Source organism: Panthera pardus, unplaced genomic scaffold (genome assembly GCF_024362965.1).
Source record: "Panthera pardus isolate Hobbes unplaced genomic scaffold, ASM2436296v1 HiC_scaffold_6, whole genome shotgun sequence".
NCBI lineage: Eukaryota > Metazoa > Chordata > Mammalia > Carnivora > Felidae > Panthera > Panthera pardus.
In genome coordinates, this window is record NW_026526991.1 from 120,272,491 (window position 1) to 120,285,845 (window position 13,355).

Consider the following 13,355-nt stretch of genomic DNA (forward strand, 5'->3'; position numbering starts at 1 on the left):
CTGGTCTTGGGAGACGTGCACGCTGGTCGTAGCCCAGAAACCAGAGAGAGAGAACTGCCCCGGAATCAGATACTTCTGCAGGCTCAGGTAGGGTGAGGACTGAGAGTTATCCATTGGCCTATCACCAAGGAAATCTCTGGTGACCTTGCCTGTGACAGTGGGTGCCACAGAAGCCAGAGAGCAGTGGGTTAAGGAGCGGGGAAGAGAAAGGGAAATGGTGGCTCCTTCTTCGACCATTTGTATTTTCACTGTGCACTAGTGGGTGTATTTTGACATTTCTGACCTCCACCTACAGCACCCTGAAGGCGCCAGCTTTGGCCAAAAGCAGCAGAAACAATGGACTGTGGACTTCCATGTTGCTATGACTAAACGGTTTTTCCAGGTGCTCAAGACTCATGTGGGTATTTAAGTTTCAGCCCGTGAGAGACTCAGAGGTTTAGTATGGCTGGGTTTTCTCCTAGGAGAAAATAATCTGGACCATCTAGAGAGCCACACAGACTTTGCTGCGTTGTAACAAGAAGCCAGCCCCTGAGGAGGAACTGTGGTTGGGGTGGCATCCACTTCTCCACGTCGGTGGCTCTGTTTTGCCTTTGCGCCCTAGTCCCTTGAGATCATTGCTAGCAGACCCCACCCTTCCCGCCCTCTGTTATTTTAATGTCTTCAGGTTTGCTCCCCAAGGGCGTGGTCTGCTTGGACAGTAAACAGTGCCCAGAAAGACAGTTAAGGCCATGGGGTGGTTGCTGCTGAAGCCAAAATCCGCAAACGAGGACATCTACGAAGGAAAGCCACAAATATTTGACATCCTCGAAGCTGTATTATTTCATCAGAAGCAGACCCTTCGTTCCCTATCCCTCCCTCTACTCTCTGCCTACAGGACCACGCACTGCCCAGAATGCCCAAGGGCCTCACCACACCCCCACTGCCCCCTTCACCAAAAATGCTCCGCCTTTTACTGGTCTAGGTGTCTGTGAAAAAGAGTGAAATTACAGAATTTCTAACAGAAACCCGCTTTTCTGAGGCGTCTAAAATGCTTAGAATGCTTTTCTCATATTCTGAATTGTTCCTCAAAACATCTCCCTAGGAGATGGGCTTAGAGAAGTCAGAGAGGGGAACGACCTTCCCCACCTCACATCGGGACCGATTTGAGACCCATGAACTTACGTTCCCGTGGGGCGTCACACAATCAGTGGCAGAGGTGAAACCTTCCCTTCGCCTGGGGTTTGTGTTTTTACTGTGCGTTTTGATGTCTTGGGCTTTAGAAAGGCAAATAGCGGTAACTGACATTGGTGGAGTGTAAATCTTACATGAATTCGGTCGGATCATCCTTACCACCAGGTTGGTGCTCTTATTACTTCCTTTGAGTAAATGAAGTTAGTTCGCAGACAGGTTCAGTCACTTGTCCAGAGTCCCCCAGTCACGATGTGATACAGCCAAGGGTCTCAGCCCGGAGCTCACGCTTCTGACCACTGTGCTGTTACCCTCTGAATGTCTGGCAGCTCTCGGTCTCCTGTTTTAAAAGGACATAGCATCAAAAACTCATGTTAATCCCGTGAATCATGAAGCATTCACTGCATTGCCAGAAACAATGTTTCGGAGTTAAGTACGGTGCTAGAGCAGTTCATTCTGAGTCTTGATCTTAAAATTCTTAAAGTAGCGACATCAATGGTTCGGTTTCATACTATGTTGGCAAGTTGCCGCCGTTTTTGTTTTTCTTTTAATATATAAACACAGGCGACCTCCCTGTGTCTTACACCGTGTACACATTAACGCGGTCCACACGATTGCCCTGCGGAAGAATTCCGTGCCCTCTACTTCTGTCGGGGCGTGGGGTTCGTGACAAGTCTTCTTCCACAAAGAGTAGCTCCACAAGGCCACCCGCCTGCCCTTGTAGTTTACAAGTGCTCACCGAGCAGGGGCGAGAGGAAACACCTTAAAGGTAAGGAATAGAAAAGTAATTCAAATTTGTCATTGGCGGAGGCGATGCCCCCCCCCACCCCCACCCCTGCATTGGCAGGACGGCATCAGGGCTCTCTGATACGGCGGTTTGTTTATAATCTGGCAACAGCCGAGGGAATGGTCACTAAACTGTCCTACTAAAAAGAAATGAAATGTATTAATAGAGCGGAACTCCTAAAAACATTGGGTTTTCAAGTTCTAAAACACGTCTTTGCCCTTGTTGCCCTCTCAACTTTCAGGTTTTCTTTCCATGAGCAGTTGATATTTTTCATCTCCCAAAAAACATGCTATTCTTTGGCTTCGCAAGTAAAACCATTGATGTCATCAAAACAGCCGCCGTTAGATATATTTCTTTTCTGCATTTTAGCCTTTCACGAATGGAATCCCGTGATCTGCCAAGAGTCTTCTCACTGCTTTCACCGTGTAACTATATTCTCAAAAAAAAAAAAAAAAGATTGTCACGGTGCAAAGGATAATTTTCGTAAAGAATCCCCACGGCCTTGGCTTGATTAGTAACCTGGCTTGTTAGGTTTCCCTTTCATTTGAATCTCCATAACTGTCTTCATTGCCCAGACTTCCAACTTGTTGCTGACAAGTTTTGAAACCGTCATTTCAAATGTTTAGTGATCTAGGTGCAGACAAGTCCCGTCCCCTGATTTCAGCTCCCTCGTAATTAGTGTGATTTGCATTAGGATCATAATGAAGATGGCGGTGAGGGAAATAAAGAAGTTCTGTCGCAACAATAATGGAATCACTTTCATGGCAACAAGTATCGGAACACGTACGTACAGATGTCTTGAATTTAAAAAAAAAAAAAAAAAGACCAGGGCTTTTTTTTTTTTTTTTTTTTTTTTTTTTTAAGCCGTTGTCAGATTTTGACAGCTGCTATGACTTGTTTTATTCTTTAATTCTTTCCTTTTTACTGGAAGGGCATCTTCCATTCATGGCTCCGGCAGTTTACCTCCTCTAAATGAGACAGAGAAATGCGAATCTCCCTGGTGGTCGATCTTTTCACAGCTGCGCTACGATTCCAGTGTGACATCGAATTAGTAATTATAGCTGAGCGGACTGCGTTTTACAAATGACAGCCTGAGCCACGCTGCCAACAAGCAAGCCACTCAGCAGGGGATCTAGGGAAGTAAAAGAAAACGTAACTGGACTCACTTGATTTCTGGGGGATTTGACCTGACTCTTTCAAAAGCCCATGTTCTTGAGCGAGAGAGTCCTGGGGACTTACACAAATATGCATTTTGTTCATCGCTCTGCACAGTTCTTCTTCAAACTCACGTCTGATTTGCTTGGGTGAAGTAAAGCCTGTGTAATGGAGTCACTAGGTCGCAATAGGAAGACTGCTTCTAACGTAGAACCTTCTCACTGCTTCTACTGCTTCTAACGTAGAACCTTCCCCCCGGAACCCATGTGAAAGAAAACAGCTGTCCCGCAATTGACATTTGTGTAACTATATCGGCAATAATCGTTGTTGACACTTTGATAATGGGCTACAGAAAGCTGCCTTGTCGATCCCTGGGCATTGTGAATCGCACTGGCAATTAAGTGAGTGTCATTGTCTCTGACACTTCACCTATTACTGACCGAGGCGTCAGGCGAATTCATCATTAATACCCTTACATCGAAAACTGCTTTCCTAAACCAGTTTCCAGCATTTCTTTTGCGATCTTTACATTGTAGCAAATTGCGATTCATTCCTCCCTCTATCTGGTTCTTTGGGATGCAGTTAAAGGCAAGGGGACAAAGACGATCGGAGCATCGAGCACAGCAGCGTGTCCTTCTGGGAATCTTTCCGCTGTAGGCTGATGATCGGTTAAAGCTAGATTATCACGGGTTCTAAGCCCTAAACTCAGCTAACGCTTTAACCTTCTTCTGTAAACTCCCTTTTCTCCCCAGATGGAAGCAAATCGGTTCCCATTGCCAGCCAGTGTTAGAAACGCCTCTTCCAGCGCCCGAAGTGCAAGGAATAGGTTCCTGCCAGGGCAGGAGCGGGGTCTGTTTCTCGGACCTCAAGTTAAAGGCAGCGGCGCTAACATCTGCCTCGTGGCCCAGAGAGGGCTTATAAAAGGGGGTTTGGGGAGGGGGGTGCAAAGAGCATTAGTGGATCTGAGTCCCAGCCCCTGCTCTGGCGTTAATGGAAGTTCGGGGTGTGGGGATCAATCATTTCACTTGGTCGTCATTCGTAAGATTAAAATATTTGATTGTATCATTGGTTCTCCTGCTTCCGTGCAAGATCTCTCGTTTCAAGTGTAGCTTTCCCCTCCTGCAGAGATGCAGGTGAGTATTAGACTTGACTTTGAGGAGTCCTGGACTTGACTGACAGTCACTAAAATCCTGTCTGTTCTAGGTATAGGTGAAGATGATTGCTGTGGTTAATGGAAAAAATGTTTGGAACTGTCCTATTGTATTAGCAGATGTAAGAAGCCTCTAATGTAAACCATGGGGGTGATTCTGGGAAGTGGAGTTTTTAAGATTCAGTTCGTTTGGAATTTGGTAAGAGTGGCAGGCGGAAAAGAGAGAAGATAGCACAGGCAGTGACTCTGGTCAGCACCTGCCAGGTGACAGCATGAAAGTCCTCGGGCAGGTCTGGCTTGCGGTCGTGTATAAACTCCTAGTTGCCTTCGATTCATTTTTATTGCTCTGGGATGAATCCAACCCAGAGTATCCCAAGCGCACGGGGAGCAGTGCTGTTAGATAGGGAATTTTTTTTTTTTTTTAAGCTGAAAACTCTTAGTTCCAGAAAGAGTCAGGGTGGAGAGAGGACTTTAAGATTTAGAATGGGACCTGAATTTAAGGCAAGCTGTTGCAGATGCATACTTACTAAAATAATAAAATTGTGATGTTCGCTACGTTAGTATTAAACCAGAAACTATATAGTACTTAGCAAGCTTCTTCAGTTTTCAGACTCTTGAGATTTCTTATGTCGTCACCATCAACATTTGCGCGACAGAATCTTCTGGTCAGATCGCAACCACCCGTTTTGTGTGTCTGGCATGCAGGTTAACTGTCATCACGTCACAGCCTGTGGAGGAAAACCAAACTGTCACCATTGATATCGTCACTTACAGGGACAGGCCCTTACAGTTAAAGGGCCATCATGCTTTGAAAAGTATGACAATATCAGAAAAGCGGTAATTTCACATTTTAAATATTAGCTTGAAAATTTTAGGCAGGGGCACCTGGGCGGCTCCGTCGGTTAAGCATCCGACTTCAGCTCAGGTCATGATCTCACGGTTCGTGAGTTCGAGCCCCACATCGGGCTCTGCACACTAGCTGCACAGAGCCTGCTTCAGATTCTCCCTCTCTCTGCCCCTCCCCCCCATAAACAAATAAACATTAAAAAAAAAATAGGGAAGATAAATAACCAACATCTGGGCACTTGCCAGCCTTAACAGTTTTTTTTTTTTTTTTTTTAACGTTTATTTATTTTTGAGACAGAGAGAGACAGAGCATGAATGGGGGAGGGTCAGAGAGAGGGAGACACAGAATCCGAAACAGGCTCCAGGCTCTGAGCTGTCAGCACAGAGCCCTACGCGGGGCTCGAACTCACAGATCGCAAGATCATGACCTGAGCCGAAGTCGGATGCTTAACCGACTGAGCCACCCAGGCGCCCCTAGCCTTAACAGTTCTAAGTGGCCAAATCATACTAGGGCTTAGCCGGCTGTGTGTTACCGAATTGCAGCGCTGTTTGACAAGGGTGTTGAGGCATATTCTCTTTCTACATTTACACACAAACAAGTTCAAAATGAAAACCACGCACCTTTCACATCCAGCTGCTGTACATTCTCACTGTGGAAATTACAAGGTGCAGGAAGAGCCGTCGGGTCACTTCCCAAGCCACGGACGTATGTAAACATTCTGCTTATGTTGTGAAAGAAGGTCGTTACATGTGCTCTTCCTGAGAAAGCAACTGTCGTCTTTGCTACTTCTGTACGATCTTTACCCACATTCACCAATTTGCCTTTCCGTGTATCAAATTTGTGGCTTGCATGTTTTGAGAAGCAGAACTGACTTTATTGTAAATCTCTAACATCTCTGATTACCCTAAAATTGATACCATATACGTGATGTTATTCGATCAGATTCTCTTTATCCTAGCTCCAGTGTAAGGATTACCTGAAATTCCCTCCCTCACAGAAATATTTCTGGAGAATAGATTTTCAGCCTCACAGACTGATTTTTATGAAGTGTTTTGGAAAGCCTGGGGAAGGGCGTTTTATTCTTTTTTTTTTTTTTTTTTTTTTTTTTGCAAACTTTATTTTCATGTAGGTGAGCCTTGAATAACAAGTAAATCAGGAACATAAGCAACCCCAAACATGAGACAATAATTAGTACATTTTTTTTTTTTTTTAATGTGTCTTTGGCTCCAAATGTGACAATACGGCCCATCAAAGGGACGCCAGGCAGCAATTTTTGACATTGGGGTTTACAATTAGACGTTTTTATTTATTTATTTATTTATTTATTTATTTATTTATTTATTTAATGGTTTATTTATTTTTGAGACTGAGAGAGACAGAGCATGATTGGGGGAGGGTCAGAGAGAGGGAGACACAGAATCCGAAACAGGCTCCAGGCTCCGAGCTGTCAGCACACAGCCCGACGCGGGGCTCGAACTCACGGACCGCGAGATCATGACCTGAGCCAAAGTCGGACGCTTAACCGACGGAGCCACCCAGGAGCCCCAGATATTTGGGTTTGTTTTTTTTTTTTTTTTTTAGTGTTTTTTTGACTCCTCTGAAAGATAATTTGATTTCTTAATCTCACTGAAATAACACTTCTGTATCATTCCTGGCTTTCCTAACCCTTAAAATAACCAGGGTTACTTAACTCCATGCACGTGACAGCAACCGTGTATCAAAGCACAGAACCCAGTGAAACAGGCAACTATGTATGCAACCCAATGGGATCATCTCCATTGGAAACAAGATGTAAATCCTTTAGGTAAACATTTAGTTTGGGTTTTGTCTTCACAGAGCATTTGTAAAATTTTTAGTAATTAGGAATTTTTAAGTTTTTATTAAAAGTGCTAAAAATGTTTATATTAGAAGGGCAGTTCTAATGCCTTGGTTTTTTTGTTTTTGATCTCCTTCCCTCCATGCCTTCTACCCTTCCTCCTCTGCCCCCCCGGGGATCCGTAATTTCTCTCTGGCCACCGCCTTCGCTCCTGGGTCATTGTCTGCTGAGCTGGCGACAGAGGCTCACTCTCATTTCTAAAACTGAGAGCTCCAAATTTGGTGGTGGTTAGGTCTGCAGATTTTTCCCTTTTTTTAATCTCAAAGCCCTGACCAAATCTGTCCTTAGAGATCATTTATATCTTTTACGGAACCCTAGGGAATAATAAGTAATTCTATTTGGAAGCGTCTATACACTTAAAATATCCACGTGTTGGTGACCTTCAGGTTCTGACTACAGTCGCGTGTACGTCCTGACTCTCACGGCCATGTTCGTTTGTGTTTAGTTACACATAAACCGTTTGGGCCACGACCAACGTTGTTCCGTAGCATGTTGCTTACTGATGAGGAGTAAAGACTTGGAAAGAGACACTTTAAGCAGCTGGTTCAGAACATCAGAGCCAGTATGACAATGTTACCTACGCCAAACGTTTTGAAAACCTTGCTCCGGCCTTATCGGCAATGAGTTTGTCTCTGCCTATGCAAGCCATGCTTGAGAGCGTGCCCAGCAAAGAACGCTGATGATGTTTGTATATAACCCCCCACATGGCAAGCCCGACCCTAAGCTTTTTTTTTTTTTTTTTACGTTTATTTATTTTTGAGACGGAGAGAGACAGAGCATGAACGGGGGAGGGTCAGAGAGAGGGAGACACAGAATCTGAAACAGGCTCCAGGCTCTGAGCTGTCAGCACAGAGCCCAACGCGGGGCTCGAACTCACGAACTGTGAGATCGTGACCTGAGCCGAAGTCGGATGCCCAACCGACTGAGCCACCCAGGCGTCCCGACTTTTTACGTGTCTGAACTCACAGAATGGTCACAACAGCGCCGGCGTTCTTGCCGATCCCCGTTTAGAGAGAGGAAGCCAAGTCACAGGGAGGTGAAGTAACTTGCTCAAAGTCACACAGCTGATAATTGGAGCAGATGAGATGTAACCCCCGGCAGCCGGGACCCAGTTTCTGCTCATACCCTCGCACTTCAGTCCGGGGCCCGTGTAGAAACCCGGGCCGTGCCGGACGGGCCCGTCTGGCATGAATGGCCCGGCAAGAAAGTGTGAGGGACGTTCGTCGTGCTAATTTTGTCCCAACCATGGAAGCAGGGTAGGCCGGTCGCCAAGGGGACAATGTCTCTCTGCTTACACCTTTGGCTGTCTTTGCGCGTTTCCAGGCCACATTAGTGGAGGTGAATGCCGTTTCGGGGCTAGCCCACCCCAGTAGAATCCTCTCCTGCAAAAGGGAGAGTCGCCTTGCCTCGTTAAACTGGGGCCGTGCCGGACTCTGTGCTGAGCTGGTTGGATGCAGCCTCCCTCGGCTGGCTGGGGCCTGGGAGCAGCTCCTGGCAGGAGTCCCAGCCCAGGGCCGGGCAGACCGGGGAGGGCCATGTGGTAGATCTTTCTGGGCCTCGCCTCCCGGCCAGTGTGGTACTACAGTTCCCTCGTTACACTTGGGGGCTCCCAATCTACACGGAACTGGCCAGGAGAACTTGGTTCAGAGGAATAAATAAAGACTTAACCTAGTCCAGAAAGGTTGCTGACCGCTGGCTGGGAGCCAGCCTTGGGAGTGCAGTGAAGAAGCGATTCTGAGCTGATGGCTTTAGCTCTGGTGGTTTCCTCCGCCCTCTGGCTGGTTCTGCATTGACCTCGAAAGGGTATGAAAGACACCCGTTAAAGAACCAGGCCGGGGACTTCGAGGCTTTCAAAGGTCTCCTAAGTGCAGATAATCCGGTTGCGAAGCAAAGGGTAGCCTGCACTGCTGCCCACAGTGGCTTCTGTGCTGCTCTGCGGACCTCACCTCTGTGGGCCGTGAACACCGCGAGTTTATTAAGTTCATTACTTCATTGCGTAGTGGTTTTCTTCACTTTAAAAAAATGTGTCTTAAATATAAATGCCTCTCATTATCAGAGGGATGTATTGAAATTGTTCTACCAGCTAAGTAATAAGAAAAAAAAAAAGAAAAACCAAAAAACAAATTATTTTTAACGTTTATTTTTGAGAGCGCGCGCGTGTGTGCAAGTGGGGGAGGGGCAGAGAGAGAGGGAGAACACAGACTCCCGAAGCGGGCTCCAGGTCTGAGCTGTCAGCACAGAGCCCGACGCGGGGCTCGAACCCACGAACTGTGAGATCATGACCTGAGCTGAAGTCCGACGCTTAACCGACTGAGCCACCCAGGCGCCCCACAAAAACAGATTCTTAACTATAGAGAACAAACCGATGATTGCCAGAGGGGAGGTGGGGGGTGATGGGGGTTAAGAGCACATTTACTGTGATGAGCGCGGAGTGATGGAATTGTCACATCACTATATCGTATACCTGAAACTAATATAACACTTTACTGGAATTTTTTTAAAAAATTTTGTTTTAAAGCTGAGCAGTAAAAGGTTTGCTTGAGCATGAATCATTGTCAGGGGACTTTATCTTTGTCCTTTTTTTAAAATTTTTTTTAAAAGAAATTATTTTAGGGGCGCCTGGGTGGTACAGTGGGTTAAAGCATCCAACTTCAGCTCAGGTCATGATCTCACGGTTTGTGGGTTCAAGCCCCGCATCGGGCTCTGTGCTGACAGCTCGGAGCCTGGAGCCTGCTTCGGAGTCTGTGTCTCCCTCTCTCGCTGCCCCTCCCCCGCTCATGCTCTCTGAAAAATGAATAAACCTTAAAAAAAAAATTAAAATTTTTTTAAAGTTGCATAATCTCTTCTAAACTCAGTTTCCTTCTTGGTACGAATTTGAGAGAAATAGTTAAGATTGTTGTGCAGAATCAGGGAGATGATGCACTTGAATGAATTGAGGCACATGAAATGCTTATTAGCACCGTACCTATGGCTGCTGGTGCTGGTGGTGTTTCCCCCGTGCTGCCCATAAGGCAACAGCCTGGAGGGTTCCAGAAACCTGGCCTGGGCCCTGGCAAGTAAGGGGGTGGAGCCAGGACCCGGACCCTCCCCGACATCCTGGTGCTCCCACGCTCTTGCCCCATCACAGGCACTTGGGGGTGGGGTACGTGTAGACCAGTGTTGGGTTCCTCCAGCAGCTGCCCCACTAAGGATCTGCCTTTGCCTCTTGAGACTTTCGATAAGCCCTTAAGTCTTTTAACCAATCTGGTTGCCCTTTTTAAAACTTGATCCAATCTAAATACGTCCCTAGTGCCTGTGAAATTCACAAGTGAGCTTAGTAATATAGTACAGGGTGCCCGGAGTTTTACGAGGTAGGATTAAGTTTTCCCTGTCACATGAAGTAACCCTGCTGGGGTAAACCTGAAACGGCATTCATCTTCATTAATGTGCCTGGAATTATAAACACCTATCCAGCGTGTCATTTACTGCCTCGGCCGGGCTCCGACATCGCTGGCTTCAGGTTTCCCTTTTGCTCACACAGAAACAGAAATCCCTGTGCCCTTCTTCTCTTACACATACGAAGCGAGTTGAGGCAGATACCTTAATCCTTAACGCTGCCCCCCGCCCCCCCCCCCCACACACACACACAGACGCCCATGTCGTCCCCTTGGAGAGTCCCCTCCATCTCTGTTCTTGGGTGGAGACCTGGCTTCAGCCCTTTCTTCAGGGGCGCCTCCGGTTCCGGGTTTGGGGCAGTGAGAAACCCTGGGTCTGTTCAACTTCAGATCCTTGCATTTCATTCTCTGAAACTTCATTACGTTTATGATTCCGATGGAAGAACTGAGGGCTCAGTGCGGTTGACCCCAACATTTCACGTTAATGCGCGGTCTTCACATTTAGGGTTTTTCATGTCACGTTTATGACATTATTTTCAAGTTATTAATGACAAATTTAGGGAGTTCATCTACCAGGCCCCTCCCATAGCTTTTGGGAACAGCGGCATTGTGTTATTTCCTCAAAACTCTGACTCCGCATAAAAGTATTTGAAAGATCAGTGTCCCCCAAGAATGCTGTTATTCATCTGTCCATTTTGCTTATTCATGCTGCCTTATTTAAAAAAAATTTTTTTTAATGTTTATTTCTTTTTTGAGAGAGTGACAGAGCATGAGCAGGGGAGGGACAGAGAAAAACACAGAATCTGAAGCAGGCTCCAGGCTCGGAGCTGTGAGCACAGAGCCTGAAGCGGGACTTGAACCCGTGAACCGTGAGATCGTGACCTGAGCTGAAGTGGGACGCTCAACCAACTGAGCCACCAAGGTGCCCCAGGAATACGATTATTTATAGTACACATAAGGAAAAAGTGTCAAATGTTTGGATCTCTGATCTCTGCTATACCTGCATTGTAGAAATAGCTATTCTGGCAGTAGTCTTACCAAAAATTGCAAAGCTTCAAATTTTTGCAAAGTTAAAAACGAGTAGCAAAGCTACAGATTTGGAATTGTGTAATATATGTGCATATATGTATATGTACAGACAGATGTGAGCAGTTTACATAGCAGGAAAAGTGAGCAGTTTCGGGCATTTGAGAAATGGTTCTGCAGGGGTGCCTGGGTGGCCCAGTCAGTTCAATGTCTGACTTCAGCTCAGGTCACGATCTCACGGTTCGTGGGTTCGAGCCCCACGTCCGGCTGCTTCGGATCTTCTGTCCTCCTCCCTCTCTGCCCCTCCCCTGCTCGCGTGTGCTCTCTCTCAAAAGTAAACATTTTTGAAAAAGAAAAATGGTTCCACAGATCTGTGCAATGGGTTTTCTTTTATCACTCTGAATAGCGGGGTAGGGCAGTGTGGGGAACAAGAGAATACATTCTTTCCTTGGATTATTTTTTTTTTTCATTTAGCTCACACTTATGGAAAAGAGAGCCATTCAGACATTCATTAATATGGTAAGAAAGACAATATCTTATATTGGATTCCTTTCAAGTGGAAGAAATAAGCTATGAGTTGCTGACGGGAGCGGGGAGGGGTTTTGATTGCTCTTGAACTCTCCCAAAATGCAGGTTGCACGAAGTTAAATAGAATAATCCTCACGAGTTTAAAATTAAATGCCCATATTATCCTGCAGCATAAGCTAGTTTTGTTCTGCTTGTGACCCGTGTTTCGGTCGTCCCCCCCGTTACTTTGCGTTGATCGGGTCAGCGTAAGTTCCGTTTAATCGCCAGCCCACCACCCTCTTGTTTATTTGTAAAGGACAGAACTTCTCATCTTAGTATGTTTTGTATTAAAAGAAGACAGTTTCCTTCGGCATTGCCCAACTGCAAACAGAATTTTCTTGGCGGGGTGGTGACCAGGAAGGCTTAGAAGGACAGGTGGCTAACCAACCTCTGGCTGCATGATCTCCCCGACTGAGAAATTAGATATGATTCTGGATGGTGCTTTTCTGAGGCCAGATAACGTGTTATTTGTAACATGAACCCGGCAAAGGCTACCCAAAAAGTGTCGGGGGCGTGGAGTTGGGTTGTACCAGTAAGAAAATTGAAGGTTCCTGACAAAGAATTCCAAGAATACAAATTCTATACTTAGAAGACCTCTTGTAAGAAAGTGAATCCAGGAAAGCAGTCAGGTTCATGCCCACGAAAACCATGAAATCTGTTACTAAACTTCATAATATGGAGTATGTGTGACCCTCCACTCCTGGTGGGAATGCTTCCAGCGGCCGTAGCTCACTGGTGCCCCCTTGCGGTATTCAAGCCACCTCGCATGTTGTTGCCTTGGGTAAAAGACTCCCACAGTGAACGAGGGGGACTGTTGCTGGGGGTGGAAACTTATCCTCCGGGGACTGGAAGACATACGTGTTTTGTCTTTTTTAATTTTATTTTATTCAAGCTTCTTTCATTCTTTTTGTCATTTGCTTTAGGCCAAAGAGCTACCGACCTTAAAGGATAATGACTTCATTAACGAGGGCCAGAAGATTTATATTGACGACAACAACAAAAAGGCCTTCCTGGAAAAACTGAAAAAGGATGTCGAGGTAAGAAAAATCAGTATAAAGGACAGCCCCGTTGTAGAAACGTCAACCGTCTGGGTTGGCTTCTGAAGCTTCTTCAGCCGTCTGTTCAAATCTGCAACCGAGGCCAAAATGCCTGTTGTACGTGATCAAAGTCAGGTGTAAACAGGTGTATCTCACGCGTGGTCTGGTTGAGAAAAGCGCGCCGGACCACAAACCGAAGAGAGCGCCTGAAGGCCTCTGCCGGGCATCGCCCCGCTCGGGTTCCCACCTTCTAGTTGGCAGGAGGGTCTGTTCAGTGGAAGCCCGCTCGCGCCGACTGCCCGCGGCCCCCAGAGTGAGGGTTCCGCGGAACTGTGGTGTCCCGTCACGCAGCAGAGCATTTCAAACGCA

The 13,355-nt window shown here is 46.4% G+C and overlaps 1 protein-coding gene across 3 annotated transcripts in view; it reads left to right on the forward strand.

Annotated features, from left to right (window-relative positions):
- Positions 1–13,355, forward strand: part of PIP4K2A (phosphatidylinositol-5-phosphate 4-kinase type 2 alpha) — a 186,599-nt gene that overhangs the window by 157,257 nt on the left and 15,987 nt on the right. For all 3 annotated transcript variants that reach the window (XM_053895455.1, XM_019460560.2, XM_019460562.2), the window contains one exon: positions 12,873–12,986. In XM_053895455.1, the coding sequence (XP_053751430.1) occupies positions 12,873–12,986 (114 nt within the window). The remainder of the gene's footprint in view (positions 1–12,872; positions 12,987–13,355) is intronic.